Raw genomic sequence first — 26,099 nt, 5'->3', positions numbered from 1 at the left:
AATATTACACAGTCTTTTGTAACAATATAGTGCCATGATAGTGTCATGGTATTTTAAATCGCATGTGCGTTTCTGTGCAGTGAGGTAACGGTTGCGTTGGCGTTTCTGTTTTCTTAGGAAATGTCAGTCACACGCGAGTCACGAGTTGTCAGAAAACGAAATAAGTAGCCACGTGACTTCAGTTCCGGTATTTAAACACAGATAGTACAGTTGCGTTTCGTTTCTGTCGTGAGTTGCTGTGGATATATTGCGGCAAATATGTCTATGTTATGCTTTGTAGTACTCTGCTTATCGTTCTCTCTGACAGTTGTTGCGGCCATCAGCTCCTTCGACCTCCAGGATTTGCCTGAGACTCACATGAATGTGGTAAGTTACAGATGTCGCGGGCTTATCTTTCTTTTATACATCTCGTTTATAGAACTCTGCCTTTCATACAAAGTATACAGCTGAGAATTTTATGGTCTTGGTTACGAATATATCGATGAATTTCACGAGGAAAGTTTTAGATTCGACACTAAACAACTTTGATTCGATGCATTACGTCGACTGGCCTTTTTGAACAATGGAGATTTAACACCCGTTGCTAGCTGCACTGGCTTTACTTTCAACTACCACCAACTCTACAGCTCAAGTTGCTGTCGTTATTTACAATGTCAGATTATTCTTTCAAAGAGAAGTTTTATGTCCGGTTTCTTGAGCAGACTAGAAAGTGAAAGCACTACTGAGACAAAAGGTGACGCAGCGTTCAAGTAACACAATCAAAATTTTCATCTAAGTTGAAAACAATTGGCGTTAATTCTTTGTGTCAGCGTCCGAACACTTTTTTCAGACAGACATGGATATGTTTACAGTACTTTGACCCGAGTTTAGACGGGAGAGTATCACGAGTTCTGAGTCACGAAATCGGTTTGGTGAAGGAACTGAAGCGACTGGGAGTAGAAGAAGGAGGGGAAGTAGGCGTGTTACAAGGCTGAGGTGTGATTTAGAAAGAACAGAAGGGAATTAGTCCTCAGTGCAGGCCCCGCGGGGGGGGGTACTCCCCCGAATTTTGGATAGGTGTGTGCCGCGAAAGTTCGTGAACCCTAACCCTATTCAAGGACTAAGAAAGCGAAAACTGATACCCTTTTTAAGGCCCAAAGCCGAAAAATGACACCCTATTCAAGGAAAAAAACAAAATTGTTAATAGGACGAAAAGGAAAACTTTATTTCTTCTCCGTAACATTGGATGTATAGCATCAAGCGTAAAATACTAGAATAAGCCTAGTTTAATAATATGCAATCATAACCATGATACATCTTTCAGTCGGTCTGTTTATAACAGCGGATTACAGCCAGGATTATTCGTACAAGACTGTCTCTACCTACTTTATTCGTATTGAACTTTGATCGCGGCTAAACATTACCCTTCTATCACTCGTTATTTCATTAAGCTAAGTTTTGTTGGGAGAGTTATCTTAATTAAATGAACGACAGTCATATTATTAATTAATAATGTGGCTTGAAGAGGCGTTACGTGTATTTACCGGCTTAACGGCTATTAAACCTCTGTTGCAAAGTCATTTTGTTACAATACTTAAACGGATACATCAAGTTTTATAAAAAAACCCGGGCATTTAGGCGGGCGTTTTCGCACTCCAGTATTAGATATACAATTAAGCTGCCCTATCTAAGGACCACACCAGGGACACAGAAACAAAAGGGTAAAAAAAGATACCCTATTTAAAGACCGAGAACCTCCAAAACCATACCCTATTCCGCAGCACGTACCTATATGGCCCATATATGGGAGTACCCCCCCCCCCGTGCAGGCGTCTTATTGGGGTGAGTTAAAAGAAACGCTCAAAGAAGCGCGCGATCGTTCAAATTTCTTTCTCTCTCTCCAACCTTCCTCTACCATTAAAATCAAAGATGACGCCCATCATTTTCGCTCAGAAAATACTAAGCACCCGCTCGCCAAAATTAAGCCTGCTCTGCACGCTAGAAGGGAATGAATACCAAAGAGATCTTCGCAGTAAAGAAGAAAGAACGGAAGGTTTTTATTTTCATAGCTATCGTTTTCCTTTCAATAGAGAGCAAAAATATACTGATACAGACATGTTCTGACATTTTCTCCTAGAGTCAAATAATTCGTTACAATGGTTACCCAGCCGAAGAATACAACGTGGTTACAGACGACGGTTACGTCATCACTATACAAAGGATACCCGCAGGAAGAAAGGAAAATTTGATGGATCTAGGTGGTCCAAAACCTGTAGTTTTCCTTCAGCATGGTCTTTTATGTTCCTCATCTAACTGGGTCACAAATTTACCCAACGAAAGTCTGGCCTTTATCTTAGCTGATGCAGGCTTCGACGTTTGGCTTGGGAATGTTCGAGGGAATACTTACGGTCTCCATCATGTCAAGTATCCCGTCCATTCAGATGAATTCTGGGATTTTAGGTAAGCTTATCCTTAGCTTAATTTCCTGAAAATGTTTTTATGCCGTTGTACACTATTTCTCGCTCTATGGGTAAGTGCGTGCTTACCTGTCACCCTCCCTCAGCCTGGCAAGGAGCGGTGGCGGATTTATAAATCATAGCAGTTAAATTTTAACTTTTCGCTTCTCCAACCTTCGGGATTCATGAATCGCGGGATCTAGTTGACAAGAAATCATAAATAGCGAAAAAAAAGGTTGTCCATGACTCATGAATAATTGAGCTTAAAAAAGATAGGGAATTACCAGTCTCTAAGGTCGGGTGATTGCACCTCCCGCGCCTGATATTTTTGGGTCACGGTGATGGAATCTGACCGGGAGGTTTTGTGAACGTGCACGAGATCTGCGTGGGCGAGTTTTTTATACGGATCCAGCGTTCGAAGACGATAACTGCAGGGTCAGTTCCCCCTTCGAACTGTGTTTGAGTTTTTCATTTTCATAATTAAATTTAAAGTTGACGTTAAGTCAAAATTTTCATTTAGAACTGAAACTCTAACTAAAACAGGTGGTAAGCTACGAATGCGGCTGAACGCTTTTCCTCACGCTTAAAATCTTCGGAGCGTTACTGCTCAACCTTTACGAGGGCGAACTTTGACCGGGTGTGGATAGAGAGGGGAGGGTAAGTAACATTCCAAGAAACACCGGATCCACATGAGAAAGTTTTCTACAAGATTCCTGCTTTTTGGTGGTAGTGAGGTACACGATAGTTAGGCGTACTCCCACAACTACCCGCGGCGTGTTAACATTATTTTATTTTTCGCGATTTTTTTTTCCTTTTTTTACTAAAGAGGGGAGTTCTCGTAGTCTAGGCCCCCGAGGAATATCTTAATAGTTTTCAAACTGAAACGAGTGCATCGTATCAAAAATCATTCAAAGATTGTTTTTGTCCTTCATTATTCATAGTTGGGATGAGATGGCTCGATATGACCTTCCCGCCATGTTGAAGTTTGTGGTGTCGAAGACGTCTCAGCCGTCATTGTTTTACGTGGGACATTCTCAAGGAACTCTCATCGCCTTTGCAGAGTTTTCAAGGAATAAAGAATTGGCCAAACTGGTGAAGAAGTTCTTTGCCTTTGGACCTGTGACAACAGTTGGTCACTTGGAGAGTCCAATTAAATATTTCCGTTATCTCGCACCGGAACTTCAGGTTAGAATTGCAGCTTAGAAGCTTTTACCAGCTTTCTCCCAGACATTTTAAAGCCACCTCACCTTTGAGTCACAACACATAATAGGTGGTTTGCAACCAATCTCTTGAGACACCGGTAACAATGGTGAAAGGAACAAATGCTGGTGGACGTTTACGTCCACCAACATGGCGGCGATGACGTAACGTGCAAACCACCTATAAGATAGAGAAGCAGAAACTTAAGTTATGAACAGTTTTCTCAATTTTTTTCTTGCTATGGGCGAAAAATGTAAGTGGCTTTTGTGTTAGTCGAATGATCTGTAGAAAAACATTTCAGGAAAAGAAAACTACTGTTGATAATGGTTTGGGGCTACGAAGCCCTCACTTGATTATAAAAAGGGAGTTTATGAAAACCACAACGGCAACGGGAAGGGGACGTCAGTAACAAAAAGGTTTGGTGAGCAGAACAATGGCTGTACACGTGCGTTAGAAATCTTTGCAAAATAATGTCTTTGCGTCCTCTGCAAAACATCAACGTGAAATGACCAAAGCTTGCGTCGTGTAGTATTCGTGAACGACGACGGCAAATTCTTCAATTTATTTTTTTGATTTAACGCTATGTACCATATTTAGTTTCGAGATAGTTTTGACAGTGAGAAACAAATAAAATAATTTTAGAGTATCGCGAGATTCTTAGGTAAAATGTAAGTTCACTTTATAGACGGATTCATGCTGACGTCATTGTTTACATTTTTGCTCATTTGCATACGGCTTTGCGTAAAGAAGGAAGCATGTTAGATACAAATTAACTTCAGGCTGCTAAAGAGCTAGAAAACCTTAGTACATGATGAAATTTTTAGCTCTTTGGGTGTAATATTCAAGGAGAATGGTCCATCAAAACCTGCAAAATTTCTGGGTGGCAAAAGCGCCAATGAGCTCGTACATTCTATGTAAAATTTTGAGTTTTTAAACCCGTGTTGCACAAAAAGTATTCAATGCATCAGGCTCGTATTCATTGGCCGAGTTAATCGTACTTTGACTTTTCGATATTCAGAACTGATCTATTTTTAGCTCCATTAGAAACTGAATTGCTTATGCTAACGAGACAAATATTGTAAACAAGGATTCCCCTATAACCGACGGTGTGCACGGTAAATCTGTCGTCGTTTCTTAACTCCCTTAGTGAAGTTTAAGGGTCCTGGGAACAAGTCTTTGACCAGCTAAAATTTCTGCTAGTTAAAATGAGTTTAAATTTTGGCATCTTGGTTTTTTTTTTCTTTACGGAGTTTAGTTTGGTTGACGTTTTTGAGTTTTCGTTCACGCTTATTTTAATCCCTCAGTTTGGAATTTTTACGAAGTTTATGGAGTTTTATCAAAACCGAATGCTGTTATTATTTTAATTACATATTTTCTATGGAGTTCGGACTCTGGTTTATTTTTTTCGCCCTTGGATTTTTGACAGCGTGGAGATTAAAACAAGTTTTTCGTTTTATTAGTTCGTGCACTGTCGTTCACTAGTTTGTAATTGAAGCAACCTTTAACAGTGCATTTCTTTCTTCACTCCCCCTTAGTTCTTGTTCAAACTTCTGGGTGTGCGGGATTTTCTTCCGTCTAATTTCCTTATTCACTGGTTGGCTGAGCACGTGTGCGACGAACACGAAGTGGATTTAATCTGCTCTAATATCCTTTTTCTCATCGCTGGATATGACAAGGCTCAACTTAATATGGTAGGTCTAGGCCAACTGTGTTTTGAAGGCTACAGTCTACCCGCAAGCGAATATCTTAGCTTCCGTCAAACGGATTTTTTTGTTAGAGTTCCTAATCACGTCGCTCCTGTCCTAGTTATTTCCACCAGTATCTAAAAAATCCTTTGATCCTATGAGTGACTAACATTTGATTTCTCCTTACAATATTACCCCTGAAATGAACCCCAACCCTAAACCCACACGGGAATAAATGAAATTATCACCAACTAAAGGAGCCTTTGTTTGTTAAAAAAAATCCTCCTTGTCAGGCAGCACCTTAGGAAATGTATAGAAAAACAGTATGGAGAATATGATGAGATGCAAGTTACCGGTAAATAGAAACTGAATTTCATTTTGTTGACAGACACGACTGCCAGTGTATGTATCTCACACTCCAGCGGGCACATCAGTGAAAAACATGATACACTTCTTACAGGTACCTTAAATGGCGGCTTATATGTATATTTGTTCGTGTAGTGATCACTATTCTCAGTTATAGTTCACCACTAAATTTTCTCCGGTTCTTATTGGTTTAAATCGATCACGTTACGCGATAGTGTTCATCCGTGGAGAGACACTATCAGCTCATAGTGCCCGCCCGCGGAAAATACCCGGATGGATATTGCCCGTCCGCGGAAAATACCTGGATTGATAGTACTCATCCGTGAAAAGTTTTGAATAGTTTGACGGCAGCGAAGTTAGTCAGATCGGAAAAACAGTGAATTTTCAATTCTGACAGGTATAACGTATTATTTAACCAATGTACGGTTGCGAATTATTGACATTTGTGACAAGCTGTAGGCGCGGAAGAAAATTGAGTGGTGAACAATAAAAACAATAGAGTGTTTATGTCTCGGAACTATCGGTCTTATAGTTGCCCCTTGGAAATTTGATGTTCTTAAAACTAGCATATTTGTTTTAAGAACATCAAATTTCCACGGGGCAACTATGAGCCGATAGTTCCTCGACAGAAACACTCTATTGTTTAATTAGTTCCAGAAAACAGTTCAGCGCCCTTCCCCCTCTCCGCCCCCCACTCGGTGCTCCGCTACTGCGATCCGTCCTCCGAGGTGGGGAGCGAGAAAGGATACATTGTTTTAGCGAGAAGAGTTTGTGGCCAATCCGCACGAAGCAGACAGATTTGAATACGGCGCGCGCTTTCACTTAAAAAAACGATGGCAAACGATCTCCGTCCACACTAGAAAATTATTGAACTATTTTCCGTCCACACTACGCTGGATAATTTGAAAACTGAAGAATCACTGGCGACAGATACGCTTGACATCCATATCATGGCCATACGCACAAGAAGCGTTTTATAATCCCGCTACAAAAGTTATGCGAATAAAAAAAAAATGATCACCAATTCTAAAAACTACTGATTTGTTAGCAAATTCTCCTTGTCAGCACCTTTGGAAATGTATAAAGAACACTACGGAGAATATGCATACTGATGTTAGAGCGTAAAGGGTTCAACAGTTTTTAACAAATATAACCTTTGTACAGATGACAGGTTCCAACAAGTTTCAAATGTTTAATTATGGAAGTGCGGAGAAGAACAGGGAACACTACGGACAGGTAAAGAGAAAACGACATTTACGGCATGTGATGATATTATCAAGCTATTTCGAAAGAAGGCCTATTCGACGATAACAGATTTTTTGCATTCTCTGCTCTAGATAAACTTTTTGAAGTCCCACAAGTGTTAAGAGTCTTTTACCTTGTCTTTAGTTCTCCAGAAAAAAAACTTTTTCCAACAATTTTTGCTCGCAGGACACCCCACCCTTATATAATGCAACAGCCATGACTGTTCCTGTGGCTCTGTACTGGGCACAGAACGACTGGTTAGCTGACCCAACAGATGTGCGGGCGCTGCTACCTCTGCTGTCCAACAAACTGTATGACAAGTATATCCCAAAATGGGATCACATGGACTTTCTTTGGGGATTGGATGCGGCAGAAGTGGTTTATTATGATGTCATAAAGCACATGAGAAACGTATAAGTTTGCCAGTACAAAAATACAAAAATACAAAATGGGAAGAGAAAATAATCAGGATAAACACAACAGCGCACCTTATCCAAGTTTATTTAAATTGGTCAAAAGCTTTGCTATTTTCATTCTTAATGTGACGAGTTTCTGAAAAAAGTGCCTCAAGAACAAGAAGTTAAGTCGTAAATATCTCATGATTTTATACAATAATCTCAAGGCTTAACTTCGTTGGTAGTAGTTTAAAATATGACATGTACGAGAATGCGCCCCGTTCTAAGGTATATGCAATATTTTAAAGAGAGAGATTGTCTATATAGAATTAATATTGATTTGATCAGTTTAAAAAGTGCAGGAAACTCTCCCTTGAGGGACGTATTCGAGGCCGAGAAAACTGAAGAATTATAGGAACCATAATTTTTGTCTCGGGACCAAAGCTCGTGTCTCCCCGAAAAGAGGAAACTTAAGGGAGAATTTTCAATTATTTTTTACGTGCAAATAAAAATTTATATCATTTGTTTATAATAGAATTTCAGACGATTCAGCATTTTTGTATATTCTCTACTGAGGATCGATTTCATGTAGGTTTTTTTTTTAACTTTCTCCCAGTCGGAATGTTTCCGGTTTTACTACCAATAATACCATGTCATTACGGCCAACTTTTGTTGCGCTGAATCTTAAGAGGCCGGGGCTCCTTTTTTCCACTCTTTCCCTGTTCAGACAGCTTTGTCTCGTTGCCTTTAGCGGGCCGTTTTTTCGTGACGAAAACCTTATATTTCTTTTCATCTGCTGATTCACTCGAGCGCCATCTTTTGATTCCCTGTATGACTCGTCTACTCCGCCCCACGCTCCTTTGGTTTAGGAGCTTCATGTGGCGGTTAATAGAAGTCTTAGTTTTTGTCGTCATCGTTGTTATTTCCCTTGTTGTCTTTACGTTGAGAGAGAGTCTGGTTCGATTCTCTTTAAAGCTCGTTATTTGACCAGTTTTGTGAACCCCCGGCTGTTTCGATCCCTTTTCGATTTTTTCCCAAGATCGCTCTTTCCGGCTCGAAGTCAGTGTCGCTTTATTGAAAACATTTAATGCGTTTGCTGGTATTTTTCGTTCAGCACTTCTCTCGTGGCTGTTATCACCATCATTCAACTCAAATGATTCTTCCATTGTAGAAGGAATAGCGAACGATGAACCTACCACATCACTCTCTACAATCGCTCCATCTCGCTCTTTGTCACCTCTTCTCTTCACACACGTTATCACGCAGTCGTCATCATGCCAAGTTTGTCCATACGTTTCACCGTATTTTGCGGCAATTCCACCCTTGCGATTCGTTGTTGAATTGCAACCAGCTTTGAAAAGTTCTATATTTCGCATAATTTCCCCACGTTGTTCTAGGTGGGATTCTTCGGCCATGTTACACAATGTCGTCTTGTCAAAATCATCATCATTCTCGCCAGTTGATTTTACAGGGCATCGACATTTGCTCTTGATTTTAATTAAGGGGTAATGTCTTTTTGAAAGCTTTCTCCTTGTGTTTTTACCACAAGGCATCGCTGCGTCTGGTACTTCAGACCACTCGTCTACAAAAGTATTAGGTCGCATCTGCTTTCTTTTTACCGAGCTGCGTTTTTTCGGATTCCCCTTATCATCCTTACAAAGTACTTCTGCTGTCATATCGACATGATGATCGACCTTAGCTGGGTCTGTCTTGAATCCTTTTCTTCGATGGATTTTGGTTTCAAACTCCTTACCCAATGAATCAGCTTTCTTTCGTTTGAGTAACTTTCGACCGTTCTTGATTTCTCGGAGCGTAAGAGCTCCATTCGTTCTCTCACTCATAGTCTTTAGAGCAGTTTTATTCGCTTTACCCAGTTGGCTTAAGCCTGAGGATTCAACACAAATTCTTTCTTTTTCATTGCCTAACTTTCCTCTGTGGGTAGAGTGGTTATTGCCTTGGCCATTAGTTCTCATTCTTTTCTTCGATTTTCCACGATTCGGCTCTTGCAAATTATTCATGTGATCCGCTCTAGCGGAAGTAACTTGGCCACACGTGTTTGATCCTTTTGCGACACCCTTGCCTCGATTAACGTATTTTAGTGATTTTCCCTCCGTTGTTCTTTCAGAGTCTTTGTATATACCTGCATTTTCCTCTTCGCTGGGACTCCCAGCGGTGTTTCTAAACCTTCTATTGGCGTTTTTGTTACGTTGTATCGTGACTTCTGAAGCACCCGCTTCCCTCTTTCTCCTCTTCTTACATGTTTCTCTGGCTTCTACAATCTTAGGCTCTGGACAAGAAAACGTTTTTCGAATCTTTCCTTTAACAGCAGAAACATTCGCAATATCACGAATTGCTGATCGCTGTTGTATGTTCGCCCTATGAATCCCGCATGATTTCACCCGACGTGTTTGAAGTCCATTGTTTTGATTTATCGCCTTCTTTCGTAACTGTAATGAAAAGCGGATGAATAAAGGAAGAGAGTTTCTAAAGAAACTGTACTGCTGCGTCGGTGGGGGTAACAAGGTAATTTGGTAACATCAACTAAATTGAAATTGTAACTGATTGGCCACCGTAAAGAGTTAAAAAGCTGACGTTTCGAGCGTTAGCCCTTCGTCAGAGCTCTGAGTTTTTCTACGGTTCTCTGCGGATAATGTCTTCGTCTGCCTCTCAAATATTCGAACAATTATGTATAAATTCCATATATCCACCAAAACCGTAAATTAGTTTGTGAGAAGCTAGAACGAACCAAGCGACAACAGGTGTGGTCCTCTTCACACCTTCATCTTTTGGATGTCACGTTCTTTAGGATCGTTGCGTGACATCCAAAAGTACGGCTGCGAGGGAGAGGAGTCGTCACGATGAATTTAGAGAAGAGACATTATTGTTATTATTATTATTATTATTATTATTATTATTATTTATTATTTTCCGCTCGAAACGTCAGCTTTTATAATCGTAACGGTGGCCAATTTACTATTTCAACTTTGTTGATATATTCAAATTATTTCGTTACCCCCACCGACGCAGCCCCAAACAGTTTCTTAAGAAACTATCAGCCTTTATTCACAGTGACCGTGGGCCTTCACGCGTTGAAATCAGTAAAAGTTCAATCCAGACCCATTAATGTTTGAACTTCCAGAAGTGATATTAACTTCTCCCCGTAATAACCTTACATTATTCAAAAAACAGGTGATTTGAATACTGAAACTTGTCAGGTAGAAGTCGTTATCCTGATCTCTCACCAAATTCTCACTACTATGTAAAAGGAAATGTGTAGCAGTTAGAGGGGAGAATTGAAAATAAGATCTTGAAGTTCATTTATTTATTTGTTTTAGCAGGTTGATTAATTTGGCAGCTGTAATAGCTGGTGTGGACCTGCTGTCCTAACCCACCCATCCCACCCCAGGGGAGGACACCATCACACAGTAATCTCGTGTGTGGGAAATTAACGTCTCCTGCCCCAACCCTGCAGGAGACGGGACCTCCATTTATTCGTCCCTATCCGAGAAGACTAGAATATCTAACCATTTCTTGATGTTACAGAAAAGTAGCAAATTCTTCTCAATTATTTTAAGACCTTGAGTGTTGGTCCGGCCGGGGCTCGAACCTTCGACCTCCCGCACTACAGTCCAGCGCTCTATCCATTGGGCTAACCGGGAAGCGTTAAAGGGTTAACTTTCTCAAAAGTAAACAGCACCTCTCTTGTTTTTGTTGGCAGACATTAAATTGCCAAAGTATAGAGCTCGTACACAAACAAATAATGAGAAAATTGCACGGAGGTTCCCATCGACACGGCCCGGTCATTTCTGTAATATTTTTTCCCGCTGTTCTTAAAACTAATTTCAAAGCCAAACATTTCAAAGTAACAGAGAGGCTTTTGTACATCACTGCCAGTCGATGAATATGTTTAACACTTTAAACAAGCCATGGTAAGCATGCTAAGTTACTCACGTACGTTCTTGTAGCAACATCGATGTTTGGTGAGGTAGTAATGCTGAATGCATTGAGCCACCGTCTGCAAAGTTAAAGGTTTAAAAAAAAATAATCGGCAATCATCTTCTGAATAGGGCGAAAGAGCAAAAAAAAAAAAAAAAAAAAATCCCAAAAGGACAAAACATTAGTGCATCTCATATTTGACGTCACTTTCAATTCCGACGATATTAACTGAAAGATTTCATTTGAATAGAGTGGAGTTTGCATGTCACTTTCATGCTATGTTTTCTTTGCTGTGTCAGTCACAAGCTTCTGGTCGTGAAAGTATTAAATGTGTACAAAAGTACCTTAAAAATACACTGTGGGTCAACTTTCCATTCATGTGCAGTTACTTCCACTGAAACAGGTTTTCAATATGCCAAATTAAACGTGGGGTTGGCTTTGTATTGGGAAGACTCGAAGATAGACGAAGACTTGATAAGCTAGGTGTTATAATCACCGGGGGGAGTCTAGGATAATTCATCATCTGACCAGGGAATTCCGAGTTAAATTGCACGCTGAAACCGATATCGCACGAAACGCGAAGCGATGAGTGAGATGGCGGTATTCAAGTGCAATTTAACGCGAAATTCACGATTCATGTAATAGACTTTCCTTGAATCGCATAATTGAATAAAAATGATCAAAAAAGAAAACATAGTTGTTATGTATATGTAGATTCGAAACAATATCACTTAGCCTCGTTTCAAATCGTAATTCCACGTTAAATACCTCGCTTCGTTAACCAATCAGAATGCGAACTTTTATCCAATTATGCGATTCTCAGTACCAAACTCGATTCCTAGTCTGAAATGTTATGTTGTTTCTACTGACAGCTCTGTATCCTTACCTTTCCTGGCAAAGCGTTTGAGATCAACTGAAAATCTTTTCCAACCTCGGTAAATCTATATATGGCAGATCAGATTTGGAATTATCATATGTATCCGATCTCGTTATTTCCGACTATGTTCATAGTATCCTTACACCCTTAATTAACACGATTTTATGATTTAACGAGCCATTGTCCATATCTAAATTACAGTGGTCTACCTCGGATATGCCTATCATTCTCTAGCAGAGAAAGAGATCGAAAAAGCAAACAAGTTTTCGCGGTCATTGTGGCCCGTATTTGCTTCAAGAAATCGATGGATATGATTCCGGTGCTAATCTTAATGAAAGTGATACAATATTTAGAGAATGAGGGTGTAAAAAAAAAAAATCATCTCTAAGAGCCCAAAGATGAAGTTCCATGCCCCTATCCCAAAGATTGAATAGGACGTGGTCTCTTTCTAATTATTGCGTGGGTCTTTCTTTTGTTTTTTGTTTTTCTTTTTTATGAAAACCATTCCACAAGTTAATTTGGTTCTATATACCAACTGAGTCAATAATGTAAATTGGCCACAGTTGAGGGTTTCTGATCTGAAGCTGGCGTTTGGAGCGTTATCCATTCGTCAGAGCCATAGAAGGGCTCGAAATGTCAACAGTGGCCAATTTACATTATTAAGTCAGTTGTTTAAACCAAACTATTTTTTAATACCCGACGCAGCACCACAGTTTCTTTTGAAACTTACCCCCTTTATAAGTAACGTTAAATAGGGAATACTTCACTAAAAGATTCGTACCCTTGTTTATAAAATAAGGGACTTTAAGCAAACCACGACGGCGACGGCAACAAGAACGTGGAAAAACAATAGATATAATTGGCAGAACAATAGCCGCAGCACGTGCGTTTTAAAACTTTGTACATTTCTTAGCCGTCCTTTGCAAAATAACAACGTGAAATCACCAAAATTTGCGTCGTCTGCGAAGCAAAACCGCGGCGGCAAATTATTTTAATTTACATTTGGAACTCAACGCTACTTTTATGCGTTATGTTGAGTTTGAGGTCTGGCGCCCTATGAGACGGTAAACACATGCAGCCATTTTCGAAATTCTAACTAAAAGTAGAAACTCATTTTTTAATCGACGTCTTCTGTGCCGTTGCCGTCCTGACTGCTTGAAGTTCCTCTCGTCAGACCATAAGGGAAACTTAGTTGGTGACCCCAAGGCTCATGCTGCGCTCACCCAGATGCGATGCAAATCTATAGCAGTGTTACCCTGAAACATTTCGTCAGATTTTCTGAGAAGTTTACCGTTAGCTAGCCATGAATACTTCTTGGTGGGGAAAAACACTGTGAGAATTAAGTTTCTTTTGGAAGAATACAGGCACCTTTGAATGAAATTGGCTCTATCTTGATCGGTCCAGCTTGTCAGTAAATCTGCTCTCAGGTCGATACAAAGATTTGATAATCGGTCAGCTGACGAGGGAAGATTGTTGGATTAATTTTTACGGTTACAACTGACCTCAAACCAAATTGCTGCCATTCATGCCTTAAATGTATTTTAATTCAGGACATATCTTTCATAGTTAGCCAAGATATTCACGTCATCAATATACAAAACGCAGAGAGGGAATAAAAGGAAAACCGACGTCGATAACGTTGAGCCGACTCAACAGCTACTAAGGTTATAATTAACAATTATTCCCCGAAGTGGAGGTAAAAAGTGGTGGCCATTTACCTAGCCGTGTGGCGGCAAAGTAAATATTTATCACTTTCACCGACACTGAGGTGTAGTATACACCACAAAAATGCCAAAACATTAATTTCTTTCTTTCAATATACCAAAAAATGGTCGGAACAAGCTCTTAACGCGCGATTTTGTCTTATCGGCTGCTCGAAGATGAATAGTGCTTGCCATTCACCTCCTAACCAGTCAATCAGCGCGCGCGAAATGTACTGTGGTCCAGTTGTGCTGCACAGTTGTGATAGTTACTAATCGACTTAACTCAGGCTTTTATTCGAACACTGAGTTAACCGTTAAACCTAAGAGTGGTATGTATCTAATTTCTTCCAACTGTATCGCCCCCAAATCAACAATTGAGGTCATGAGAATTAAAAAAAAAAACAATCGCGAGTTAAGAAGCTCAATATTTCCTTGTAAGTACCGTAGGGAATGTATAGAGAACAGTCTGGAGAACTAGCTGGCTGAATTTTAGGGTGTAGAGGGGTAACATCCAACTTCATTGTTGGAGTGAACCCGTCTTCATTGTTTTAGAATTAAAATGTCAATAAAGCACTTCTTAAAATTGGAGTACAATCTAACGTATTCCACCTTACTTGTAAGAAAATGCGTTTTATTCTCGATTAAATGGCTTTATGTAGACTTCCCTGTCTGGTTTACTTTTGTATGAAACCAAAAGTCTTTGTGAAACGTAATAAGGAGACATGAAATGTTTCACTGCATTACTACCATGGGAAATTATTCTAGCTCCAAGTGCTAAACTTGAGTTTATACCCTGACCTTCTCTGAAGTTCTGTCTCGATGGCTTTTCTCTGCACGTTGGAAGTTGACCCTCAGGGATGTAGTTTGCTCTTAAATCCTTTGCAGAAAATAATTACAGATAAATAAGTTCATTTCAGCTGAATTTCGCCTGCATGAAACTCCTATGTGTGATTTAATCCTTTTTCAACCTCTAAGACTGACTAGCATCTAATTTCTTCTTACCCCCTCCCCCCATGTTCCTCAACTCCTTGACCCCTAGGAGTGACCGGCATCTAATTTTTCCTGACCCCCTCCTCCCATGTTCCTCAACTCCTTGACCCCTAAGAGTGACTAGCATCTAATTTCTCCTGACCCCCTCCCCCCATGTTCCTCAACTCCTTGACCCCTAAGAGTGACTAGCATCTAATTTCTCCTGACCCCCTCCCCCCATGTTCCTCCACTCCTTGACCCCTAAGAGTGACTAGCATCTAATTTCTCCTTACATGAATATCACCTCTGAATCAAATATGAAGGTCACAAGAATAAAGGAAGTAATCACCAACCAAAGAAACTCTTGATTGCTAAACAAATTCTCCTCGTCAGCGCCTTAGCATTTATATAGAGAAAAATATGGAGAATATACTTGTTGATGCTTGGGTCATTGTAAAGAGTTAAAACTATCCTAACTGAACTGTTTCAGAAAAAAGTTCCAAAAACCCTCTGACGATATCAACGAAACAGAAATAAAGGTGACTCTCTCAAGGAACGCTTAGAATAAAGATTCCACGTGACTTATCGACTTCTTGTCGTAGTAGAAAGCATGTCACGGTTCAGTCTTGATAAGACGACAGTTATGTAAGTATTAATGAATAAAGGCTGATGGTTTCTAAAGAAACTGTTTGGGGCTGCGTCGGTGGGGGTAACGAAATGATTTGAATATATCAACAAAGTTGAAATAGTAAATTGGCCACCGTTACGATTATAAAAGCTGACGTTTCGAGCGTTATCCCTTCGTCGGAGCGACAAACGACGAAGGGCGACGAAGGGCTAACGCTCGAAACGTCAGCTTTTATAATCGTAACGGTGGCCAATTTACCATTTCAACTTTGTTGATATATTCAAATTATTATGTAAATATTATTTAAATACCACTTATCCATCTCTTACTCACCATCCATTGTTCCAGTTGTCCGTTCCAGAAATACTGGGAATCTGAATAGGGAGAACTGTGCGAAAACAACGGGAGAACTTTTGAATAAAAACCACCATCAGTGCATGATCTTCCCGAGGAATTCTATTTCGATAAGCTCGGTCGTTTCAGTTCCATGTGTAACTTTGGGAAGGAGAGGATTTCCCTCTTGACTTTGGGGGAATGATATCTTTGATTTGAGTGAACTAGTATGCTTTGCCTGGATAAAGTTTTAGGAACGGTGAACCACTTGAAAAGCACATGAAACTTTGGGTTAGATTCCGATCTAACAACAGGGCTCAAAACGTACCAATTGTTGTCATTTTCTTTGTTTAAAGGGATTAAGCTCTTTTGTTACGAGAAAACAAAATGAGCTGTTGTTTGTAGAAAAAAGAACTTTTTTAGTAAAATCGTGCTCTCTCCTTTTACAGTCTCGTAAAATACAAGTTACATGGTTGAAGTGACTGCTAATTTAAATACAGGTCTGCGCAACACGAACAGTTTGGATACCGATCGAAGATATGCATACATTCAGTTGCCATTTTGTTTAAATGTTAAGGAATTAGGTAGTTTTAAATAATCCTCACCTTGCCTGGCTACGACGCGTTTTCATATTTTGCACCTATATATCAGAGCAAAAAGTTCCTCTCGTGTCATCACAATTACAAATGACGCCGTTTTAATTCAATTTGTGACGTCATTGAATTGTTAATAAGGAAAAGTTTCCAAGAACTTTCATTAAGCAAGAAAATAATGTTCTCTCTTTAGCATGATAGATAAATTTTTTAAGCAGTAGAATTATTATTATAGTATCGGGGAAAAAAGCCTTACGATTGAACTGACGATGCTAAGCTAACCCAGAGATTGTAATTTGGTTATATCAACCAAGTTGAAATTGTAAATTGGCCAAGGTAAAGAGTTAAAAAGCTGACGTTTCGAGTGTTAGCCCTTCGTCAGAGCGAATGACGGTGGCCAATTTACAATTTCAACTTAGTTGATATAACCAAACTACCCCTACCGACGCAGCACCACAGTTTCTTTAGAACTTTACCCCACTTAACCCAGAGAGGGTAACTTTCTGTCACTTATTTTCAAAGCGTTGTAAGACTGTCCCAAAACTTGAATAAATTCTTATTTGCTTGGGTCTTGCTGCACGTTTAGATGAAGCCTCGTGAAACTTTAGCCCCAATATGTGTTCTCTCCAAAAGAAATTAAGAAATTTAATTTAAGAGCAACTCAGTAATTCTGGATCAGAGTGCTAATAGACTTGTGGGGCTAGTTGTTTCAAGGGCGCCAATCCAAGATTAAAATTCAAACTTGGCTTGTTTTTTCGTGCGTGAAGAATAGATTACGGCTAAATTGTCTTTGAAAGCCTAAAAACTGAACAAATACTAAAATTTACATAAGCCTAAGTACGTTTAGGGACTTGTGTTTCGTGTTTCGAAAACCCGGCCATGGATATCCAGCCTTGGAGCTGCAAGGGTCAAAGAGGAAGTTGTCCTCCTCGACCGACAGGAATTAGGGCTAAATATTATCATATTCAACGTGAAACACTAAATTTGTCAAATTACGAAGCAGGTGAAATTTTGATCGTTTGGAAGTAGACGTGTTGTTAGGCCATTGGAAAGGAAAGGAAATGTGGGCTAAGGTGACAAGGAACTCTGGGATTGCTATTTGCTTCCTCCAACAAAAGACCAGTTGAAAGACAAGATGGCGGAATCAGTTGTGAATGAAACCGTGGCGAATCTTTCAGCAACAGTGAATGAAACAGCGAAGAATGTCACTGGAAGAGCCGCGGCAACTACAGAGGGAATGTTAATGGCGTATTCTAGTTTAGTTTTGATGGCGCTATTACCGATCTTTTTTGGTTCTTTTCGCTCCGTCAAATGTCTGATCGAACAGAAGGTTGGTCATCGATCGCCTAATCTTTTGATTTTCCGCTTTTTGTTTTATATCTTGTCTCCTTTTTTATATTCATTTAAAAATTTGAAAGTAGGATCTTACAGACCAGGATCTTGGATAGAAATTCCAGTAATCCCCTTGTGAATTGAAAGAGGAACTGGTTTCGTCTACGTGTACCCAGTTAACAATTTTTTTACCTTCCTCTATTCCTCTCACGTGGGTAAAAGGAACTGGGAAATTATAGATCATAGATCACAGATTGACTAATAATGCAGTGTAAGAAGACAAAAATATTTACGTGTACCTTATTCTGCAATCGCTTAAGTAATGTGTATTCATTGTTTTCACGATGAATATTACCAGTTACTTTTTCTGGTTTCATTTGCGCGCATAAATTTGATGATAGTTTTCGACTTGGTACATTTATTTCTTTGGTCTCTCAGACGAGTTTATTGGTATAATATTTTGTTCGTAAGAGACTCCATACGTTTTGTTATGCTTTATTCAAAATGGACTGGTAGATGAGCATGTCTTACTTTATTAAGTACACCAGACAATTCCTTCTAGTCCGAAAGACTCGCTCTTAAACTTAAGTTAGAGTACAGTTTTGAAACGCACGTCCTTCTATCCTTAACATTTCATCTACCATTTGAAAATATTGTTTTTATATCTTTTTGGCTAGTCCATTTGGAGCAGCTGGTTCACTACTCTTTCACACTTTTGAAACTTGATCTCAAAAGGTTTGAAACCCTTTGAAATCTTGGTCAAGGAAGTTAAAGCTCTTTCAACTCCCTCATAAACCTGTTTCTATCCAATTTATTTGTCAAGTCCAATTTGGCATTTTTGTCAATGGAGGATGATGCCAAACACTGGTGAAGGGCAATTTTGTTAGTTGTTGAATACCATTTTCATTAAAAAACAGAAACATGAGATGCGCTTTTGCTGTCACATTTTTGTAAAGTACCCATTGGTATAAAAGGTATCTTTTTGCATGTAAATAAATCAAGAAAGATGGTAAATATTGAGCTCAGTCGTCAGATAAAGAAAGGTGTCCTATTTTAGACCTTCATTTTCTTCTAGTGCGTACTGATCTCATCAACTTCACATCAAAACTTTGTTGTCTGTCCTCCTTACTATATTTAAAATTTTCTCCTTGGCATCTGTTTGAACAGAAATCTGGAGAAAAGCCAGAAAGCATGACATCTAAAGATGCTGCCATGTTTCCACTAATTGCCAGCTGTACTCTCCTGGGCCTGTATATCTTTTTCAAGGTGAGTCACTTTATGAGCAAACTTTATAAAATCTATTGACTTGAAGGTGAATAGGGCTCATTTTTTATTTTGTTACCACCTTCCTTAAGTTCCAAGGCCTATCACAAAAGTATATTTGTTGTGGTTGGTCTAAATAACCATTGTTCATGTGATGGTTATATCTGAAAACCTCAAAACAGGAATATGCCTCTCTCTTTTTTACATGACTACCAACTCTGTGTGAATCAACTTTAATAACTCATTTCACTCCCATGGGTGACCAAGACAGAATCTCTCCTTACAGTATCAATACAATATCAAGCGGAAAAGTAATGAGAATAAAGAAAAATATCAACAATGGGATTAACATTTGGTCTAACACCAACTCCTCAGAACAAACATTTTATAAGAAATCATGTCAGACAGTTAAGGACAATTTTGTTCAAGATACCAGGATTGAAAATGTTAAAAAATGACTTTGATTACTAGCAGAGCTGTGGTCTAGCAGTGCCTGGTGGCCCCTGGCATCTTACTTTTGCTCTTGGGCGACTCAGGAATCTTAGTTTTTTCATAAAAAGCATATGCTGGGCACCCTGGATTTCACTGTTTCAGAGCACAGGGCTCTCTTCAATTTTTCTTAGAGCACAGCCTGGACTGGTTCATTATAACTATGAACACTACCCGTACATGTAGCAGCTTTGACTTTTTATACACTAATGTACATGTCCTGAATTTGTTTTTAGATTTGGAGCAGACAGTGTTTTCTTTTTTTCATCCTTTTAGTTATTTAGCAAGGAATACATTAACTTACTTCTTGCTTTGTACTTCTTTGGTCTTGGTGTACTGGCAGTAACTCATCTGCTCAGGTAATGTCTGCATCATTTACTGAACGTGATTGAAATTAGTGTTAGTGTTATGAAAATACCCATGAAGTTAATTCTTAATTGTCCTCTGGCACATTTGATTATATGGCATCACCCTTTTGGCTGTTGAAGGACCAAACTGTTCGATTTTCCTTCCTGATAATTTTTACAGGGGCCAGTAAATTTGGAGTAGTCAAATCATGCAGTTAAACAAACTATGAAAATGTTAAAGTAGCAAATGTACTGTTACAGTAGCAGATCAGATTTGAGTGAGTAGTTTCTGTGGCTTTAGCTTGAGAAGAGATGAGATTGAAATTTATGAGTCAGAAAACATTTATTTTAACAATTAAACAAGAAATCAAACTGTATTGATTGAAAATGGTAGCAAATTAATACAACAGATAACCTTTACAGTTTGACAAATCCAACTTAAAGCAGATGCTAAGCAACAAAATATTGTCGTTTTACCAAAGTCAATATTCCATGGATGGATTTCTTTGTTATTGGTGACTTTTATTGTGCTGTACAAGTTGAGGGTAATTGTGTGGGCAACTTCAAATTACCCTTGTGCTGTGCACCTGGCCAATTTGAAATCATCAGCCTAAATGTTGCTCCATTCTGTTCTAGGGTGTATTACTATCACTAAATAGATTAACAAGCTTTGAATCCATTTGACTCTTACATTTTCATTGTTTCTGTTGTGATTGAAACCCCATTGTTCTTTCTTCTTTTGCAGACCAAATGTCGAGCTTGTGTTACCAGCAGCATTTCCAAACAAGAACTACACCCTTGATCTTTTAGAAGGAAAGGGTGACAAGAAATCAGGTAATCACACGTACATGCGTGTATCTTGTGCTGTGTTGTATATCCTGTGAGGTGTAGTTTATTGAGATTTTCTTTTCTTTACAGAATTGGTGCACTATGAGTTTGACAGAATAGACCTACTTTGTCTTGGTATCTCAGCTGTTTTGGGAGTGTGGTATTTATGGAAGAAGGTTAGTTGTAATTGTACACATATTTTAAGGACTTATTTTGTAGGTCGATGAGAGATCTTGTCAGACTTGAGGTACTCTCAGATGTACATTTTACGTATGGTTTGCATGGAAAGAAATTCACACAGGATGTATTGTGAATTTAACAGAAATTAACCAAAGGATGTTAAGAGAGGGTCTTGATTAACACATGCACATAAACCTCAATTTTAATTGTAATATTATGAGAAAACTATGTGCTTTGGATTGGCTAAAAACAAGTGCATTTTTTCATGTCAACACAAGTGCAAATCTTAATAATGAGCTTGTGTTGTTAAATTTCTGTCTTTCATGTTAATTATTAATAAGTAATAAAAAAGTTTCTAATGCAATTTTGTGCAAATAGCTCTTGAAAATTTTTCACAGGCTACAAATTGCACTCGCCCTGTGGGCTCTTGCAATTTTTGTTGTTTTTTAACAACTTTCTTGTGCTTATGAACACCAAATAGCACTCAAAATCATGTTTACACCTATTCAAAGTGAATTTTTTCCATAATGACTGTGATAGTTATATAGCTTCCCTACTACCTTAAATCAGCTACATGTATTTTGCTTGCTTAGGAGAAATTTTAATCTTTGTTCTTTTTATTGTCAAGCAGTGTAAAAAAAGAAATCAGCTGTCAATTTAAACAGGCATTGAAAGTAATTTACCTGTAAGGTACAGCTTTTTTCAATCTGACACAGTATTGCCTATTTTCACAAAAAATATTAAATTGTCTACTTCCTTGTAGCACTGGATTGCCAATAACATATTTGGTCTGGCCTTCTCTCTCAATGGAGTTGAGCTCCTTCATTTGAACACAGTAACAACTGGCTGCATTCTCTTGGGAGGTCTCTTTGTATATGACATATTCTGGGTAAGTGCCTTAGTTCCTAAATTGTTTCTCAGTGAAGCTAGCTTTATGTAAGAGTTATGGGATAGTGGAAAAGTTTTGACAAATATTACTACCACACAAGTTTTCCAAAATATCCTTCACAGTTATGTTTTTGACTGATGCAATCAAAAAGCTAAATTTTTGTTAATTTTCCAAGATTCCCTTTTGCCTTTTTTGGTCATTATTTTTAACTTTCTTTCCCCCCTCCCCCTCTTTCTTTAATCTGCCTCATTTCCCACCCCATTTTCTATCCCTCTTCCTAGAGATGGTTTGAAGGAAGTAAAATTCTAAATTGTGTTCAAATCTACTTTGTATTGTAGGTGTTTGGAACAGATGTTATGGTGACTGTTGCCAAATCCTTTGAGGCACCAATCAAATGTAAGCAGAGAGAGCACTGTTTGAAGTTCTCACTCTTTTTCATGCAAGGAGAATTGTTAAGCAAATAAATCCATTGTACAATGTAAATGTACACTTGTAAATTATATTAAACCACAAGAGGGTAGCTTTAATATCTAACTGTGCATTGCTCAGCTATAGAAACACTGTTGTATTGGTGAAATGTTTAGCTATCATTCTAAGGAACGTGATACCCAAACAATGAAATTTTTCTAGGTATTATAACTTTGTCCTTATAGACCACTTTCATAAATGGCTGCCAGATTAATATTCTTTTGTTTAAATTTGAAGTAGCCTTTCTGGCCTCGTTCTCCAGTACAAAATTCAAAAGAATACATTATCTCAAGCGAGGCCAGAAAGGCTAATTTAAATTTAAACAAAAGAATATTAATCCGGCAGCCATTAATTTTATGAAAGTGGTCAATGTCCTTATAAATATAAGTGCCTATGAGAGTGGTTTCCAAGTGAAATGAATATTGTTTGCCATTGCTTGTCCAAAAATTATCAGTCTAGCAATCTGTCTCTCAAAAGGTCCTAAATGAAGTTTTCATACAATGTTCAAATGTGTCATGAAACTATACATCACTTATTGCATGTAATAACAAACTAGACACATAATAAAGTTTGTCTCTTTGTCAAGTTCATTTTTTCCTCGATCCAATTGCAGTGATTTTTCCAATGGATCTCCTTGAGAAAGGACTATCTGCATCCAACTTTGCTATGCTTGGACTTGGGGACATTGTTATACCAGGTGAATTAAATTGCAAAAACTTGTGTTTCTTGTTGCCATTTGTCACTGTAAACTGATGAAGATCTCTCTTTTTTTTCTTGTTATTTGTCAGGGATTTTTATTGCACTTCTGTTGAGGTTTGATCATAGGTGAGTGGGTCAGTTCTTCCATGATTAAAACTTAGACGCTCCTCATACTCTCCTCATAAGGTGTAATACGTTGATCAATTCAAAGCTTCAACATCCCAAGGGCATTTGAATGTGAGGATTGGCTCATTCCATGGATTCGTGTGTGATTAACAAATGTTGTAAAATTTAACAAGCTCAATTCGTAGTTTTTGCTGCTACTGTTGGATTTTTCCCTTGTAAGTATCATTCTATGACATAAAAATTGTCTTTCTAAGCCATTTGTTGATGAAAACAAACTCTTTACCATTGTAAGCATCATTCTATGACATGAAAATTGTCTTTCTCAGCCATTTGTTGATGAAAACAAACTCTTTACCCTTAAACTCATTCATTATGGGGGTGAGACTTTACACTTTTGGTTCAACATCTCACCCCACCCTGGTAAGGCTTCACATTCCCATCTCCAGGTGCTGATGACAGTCAAATATCTGTGGGTTGGGGGTTAGGGTAAGAAGGATGTTGATGCTTTGAATTGATTGGCACATAAAAAATAATTGTTCACATAGGGATGATGGGACTTGTTGGCCAAAAATGTGAGAGGTTAAATTTACTTATTTTTGTACCCAACTTCTGATTGGTTTAATTAGTAATACACTGTAGTTATTACAGCTTCTCAAAGAAGTACATGTGTAAATCTTTTTCCTATCAACAAACTTCTTTGTAACAAAATGTACTCTGATTGTATCTAGAACACAAAACTTCCAGGTGTGGAATTTTTTAAATTGCAAGATTTTGTTGTCCATTGTTTGCTTCTCTTTTAATCAATGGAAACTTAATGTACAAACAGAAGGTGCTGTGATAATGGGATTAAAATACATTTACAAGAAGTTATTGCATACACAGTATGAAAATGAAACCCTTCCTGTACACAGAAAACATGTTACTGTGAGACAAATTGATAAAATGCTGTAGTTTTATGTGGATTATTCCTTACCATTTGCCTTTTTTTTTTTTTTTTTTTGGGGGGGGGGGGGATTAGCATGTGAATATTGGAAATTTTGTGAAAGACACTTTTTATGAAATTTCCTGTTGACAGCAGCAAGAAAGACAAGGCCAGCCGTGTGTATTTCTACTCTGGGTTTGTTGCATATTTTCTGGGCTTGGTACTGACTGTTTTGGTGATGCATACCTTCAAGGCTGCTCAACCTGCCCTCCTGTATCTGGTACCAGCTTGTCTGGGAACCCCAATCACACTGGCTCTCATAAGAGGAGAAATTTCAGATTTGTTCAAGTAAGTTTGATGAGTACAGTCATTTTAATCCTCTTTAAGCAGAGCTGTATCTGTGGTTGGTGGCTTGTGCCCTTCTTTGGAGGTGAGGCCATCAAGTGGGTCAATTTTCTCCCTTCTTGTCTCTTCAACTCTTCGGCTTTTCTTTGTTCAAAGCTAACTGGCCAGCCTCGGCTCAGATGAAACTTTTTGCCAGATCCTGTTTATTTGAAACTAATGCTTGTTTCAATAACCCTATGGAAAAATTTGAGAGGTTAAATTTGTAAACTTTGCCAGTCCATTTTGTAAATCCCACAGAAGATTGCTGACATGGTCCAAACGACGGAGACGTTTTCAATTCAGCACACTCTTTTGCTCTACTTTGCTCCGTGACTGATCCAGAAAATACCAAGCATGGTTGAGGGTGTCTTTGAGTTCCTGTTGGTTCTTTAGAATATGTCATGTTCTTCTAAGATATTTTCCTTTAAATATTACATTTTTATCATTATTGTTATTATTATTATTATTATTATTATTATTATTATCATTATTATTATCATTGCTATCGGTTTTTTGACATATGATCAAAATAAGCTGTGATGAATGTGGTGTGAAACAGTGCTCAAACTTGTCAACATTACTGCAGGTACGAGGACAACCCTGAGAAAGATGCCAAGGAAGAAGACAAAACTAGTCAAGGAGAAAGCAGCGAAGAAGTCAACGGCGAAACAAAGAAAATCCTGTAATCGAACATTACCTCTGATGAATTATTGTGCTGTTATTTTAAGTGTAATAACTTAATTTTAGATTAATTTCTAGATTAAAGAAGATCGTGAAATCTGTAAAAGTATATGAAGTGCTTTGGTTAATTATGTTTTGTTAAACCATCATTTTTAAATGCTCCCCCACGGACATGTATCACCCCCTCTTTCGTCGGAATATTTTTGTGTGACATTCACCTTAAGCTTGAGTCGCCTACTGAGAGAATGTTATTAAAAGTAGAAGGACACAGTCTTCGCTCCTGTTCAATTTCGTGAACAGCAAAACATTCCAATATAATTAAGGCTGGTAAGTTCCTCTTTTAGAGAAAGTAGCGTGTGTACCATTTTCAAGAGGGTATGTGATTTTGTTCTTTAGGAAGCGACATATTCACTGTTCCTGGAGTATCCCGAAGATTTCTTACGAAGCATAGTTTGTGTGGGGTTGTAAATTTTATCCTTAGCTCAAGCTGTCCTTTTCTGTTGTTTATCGTATGGTGCAAGTTTTAAACAGAGGAGAATAAATCTTGCATGGGGGTGAAACTCAGCAACAACGCAATGTACCGATTTGTGTTACATGTATGTGGGGATGAAACTGACTCGCTGGGTATCATTAGGCACTTGTATTTGGCTGTCTGCGTATTTCCCAAACGATGCAATTACACGCGACTTTTTTTCCATGTCACTTAAAAGCCATCACTTATCATGACGGTCATGTTTAACAGATAGCGACCTTTAAAAACTAGTAAACTGCAGGAGGAACACGTAAAAATATTGTCGTAATTCGAAGAAGAATATTAAGCAAGACAGTTTATAATCATATTAAAGTACAACTTTCGCTTAACTTTTGACGAACATTATTTATTTCTGGCCATTGAAATAGAATTATCCCCTCGGAAGAAAACTGCCACGACATTAATAAACAACAGTAACATTATGTTGATGTCTGGTTATTTTTACTCTTCGAGTCATAGAAAAGTATGTAAAAGCGAGCAAACTAATCGATAATTGAGTCTTGGAGCGGTAATTTTTATATCATTTCAACTGGTCTGCTGTACTAGGTCACCATGCTTCGTAACTGGGTGCACACGCGCGAGCCATTAATGTAG

At 38.4% G+C, this 26,099-nt stretch overlaps 3 protein-coding genes across 4 annotated transcripts; 2 read left to right on the top strand and 1 right to left on the bottom strand.

Moving 5' to 3' along the window:
* The first annotated feature begins 142 nt into the window (after positions 1-142).
* On the top strand, positions 143-7,863 carry LOC111340872 (gastric triacylglycerol lipase). The gene is made up of 7 exons (XM_022947791.2): positions 143-366; positions 2,117-2,439; positions 3,377-3,620; positions 5,171-5,326; positions 5,709-5,780; positions 6,851-6,922; positions 7,118-7,863. The coding sequence occupies exons 1-7, from the start codon at positions 259-261 to the stop codon at positions 7,346-7,348; spliced, it is 1,206 nt and encodes a 401-aa protein (XP_022803526.1). The 5' UTR covers positions 143-258; the 3' UTR covers positions 7,349-7,863.
* Positions 7,417-16,506, bottom strand: LOC111340871 (uncharacterized). The gene is made up of 7 exons (XM_022947790.2): positions 16,378-16,506; positions 15,773-15,827; positions 14,641-14,719; positions 13,508-13,595; positions 12,149-12,203; positions 11,282-11,341; positions 7,417-9,773 (listed from the first exon to the last, which is right to left on the bottom strand). The coding sequence occupies exons 1-7, from the start codon at positions 16,401-16,403 to the stop codon at positions 7,983-7,985; spliced, it is 2,154 nt and encodes a 717-aa protein (XP_022803525.2). The 5' UTR covers positions 16,404-16,506; the 3' UTR covers positions 7,417-7,982.
* Positions 16,507-17,460: 954 nt separating this feature from the next.
* Positions 17,461-25,927, top strand: LOC111340863 (signal peptide peptidase). 2 transcript variants are annotated; one of them, XM_022947782.2, is made up of 11 exons: positions 17,461-17,695; positions 18,865-18,963; positions 19,726-19,808; positions 20,542-20,630; positions 20,715-20,800; positions 21,568-21,693; positions 22,032-22,089; positions 22,775-22,858; positions 22,950-22,986; positions 24,065-24,256; positions 24,879-25,927. In XM_022947782.2, exons 1-11 carry the CDS (start codon positions 17,501-17,503, stop codon positions 24,976-24,978), a joined length of 1,149 nt encoding a protein of 382 aa, XP_022803517.2. In that variant the 5' UTR covers positions 17,461-17,500; the 3' UTR covers positions 24,979-25,927. The 2 variants fall into 2 exon arrangements, with proteins under 2 accessions (XP_022803517.2, XP_022803516.2); XM_022947781.2 differs by having other exon boundaries at positions 17,462-17,695; positions 24,062-24,256.
* Positions 25,928-26,099: the final 172 nt, after the last annotated feature.

The sequence above is a fragment of the Stylophora pistillata genome, chromosome 13 (genome assembly GCF_964205215.1).
Source record: "Stylophora pistillata chromosome 13, jaStyPist1.2, whole genome shotgun sequence".
Taxonomy (NCBI): domain Eukaryota; kingdom Metazoa; phylum Cnidaria; class Anthozoa; order Scleractinia; family Pocilloporidae; genus Stylophora; species Stylophora pistillata.
Note: the sequence above shows the minus strand (reverse complement) of the source record. Positions and strands in the feature narration are given on the sequence as shown.

Coding starts and splice junctions, on each gene's coding strand:
- LOC111340872 (XM_022947791.2), top strand. CDS start 259: ATGTCTATGTTATGCTTTGTAGTACTCTGCTTATCGTTCTCTCTGACA. Junction 367..2,116: donor CTGAGACTCACATGAATGTG/GTAAGTTACAGA, acceptor ATTTTCTCCTAG/AGTCAAATAATTCGTTACAA. Junction 2,440..3,376: donor GATGAATTCTGGGATTTTAG/GTAAGCTTATCC, acceptor CATTATTCATAG/TTGGGATGAGATGGCTCGAT.
- LOC111340871 (XM_022947790.2), bottom strand. CDS start 16,403: ATGAAAACGCGTCGTAGCCAGGCAAG. Junction 11,342..12,148: donor CAAACGCTTTGCCAGGAAAG/GTAAGGATACAG, acceptor TTAACTTTGCAG/ACGGTGGCTCAATGCATTCA. Junction 9,774..11,281: donor ATCGATGTTGCTACAAGAAC/GTACGTGAGTAA, acceptor TTTTCATTACAG/TTACGAAAGAAGGCGATAAA.
- LOC111340863 (XM_022947781.2), top strand. CDS start 17,501: ATGGCGGAATCAGTTGTGAATGAAACCGTGGCGAATCTTTCAGCAACA. Junction 17,696..18,864: donor AATGTCTGATCGAACAGAAG/GTTGGTCATCGA, acceptor CTGTTTGAACAG/AAATCTGGAGAAAAGCCAGA. Junction 20,801..21,567: donor TGTGGTATTTATGGAAGAAG/GTTAGTTGTAAT, acceptor ACTTCCTTGTAG/CACTGGATTGCCAATAACAT.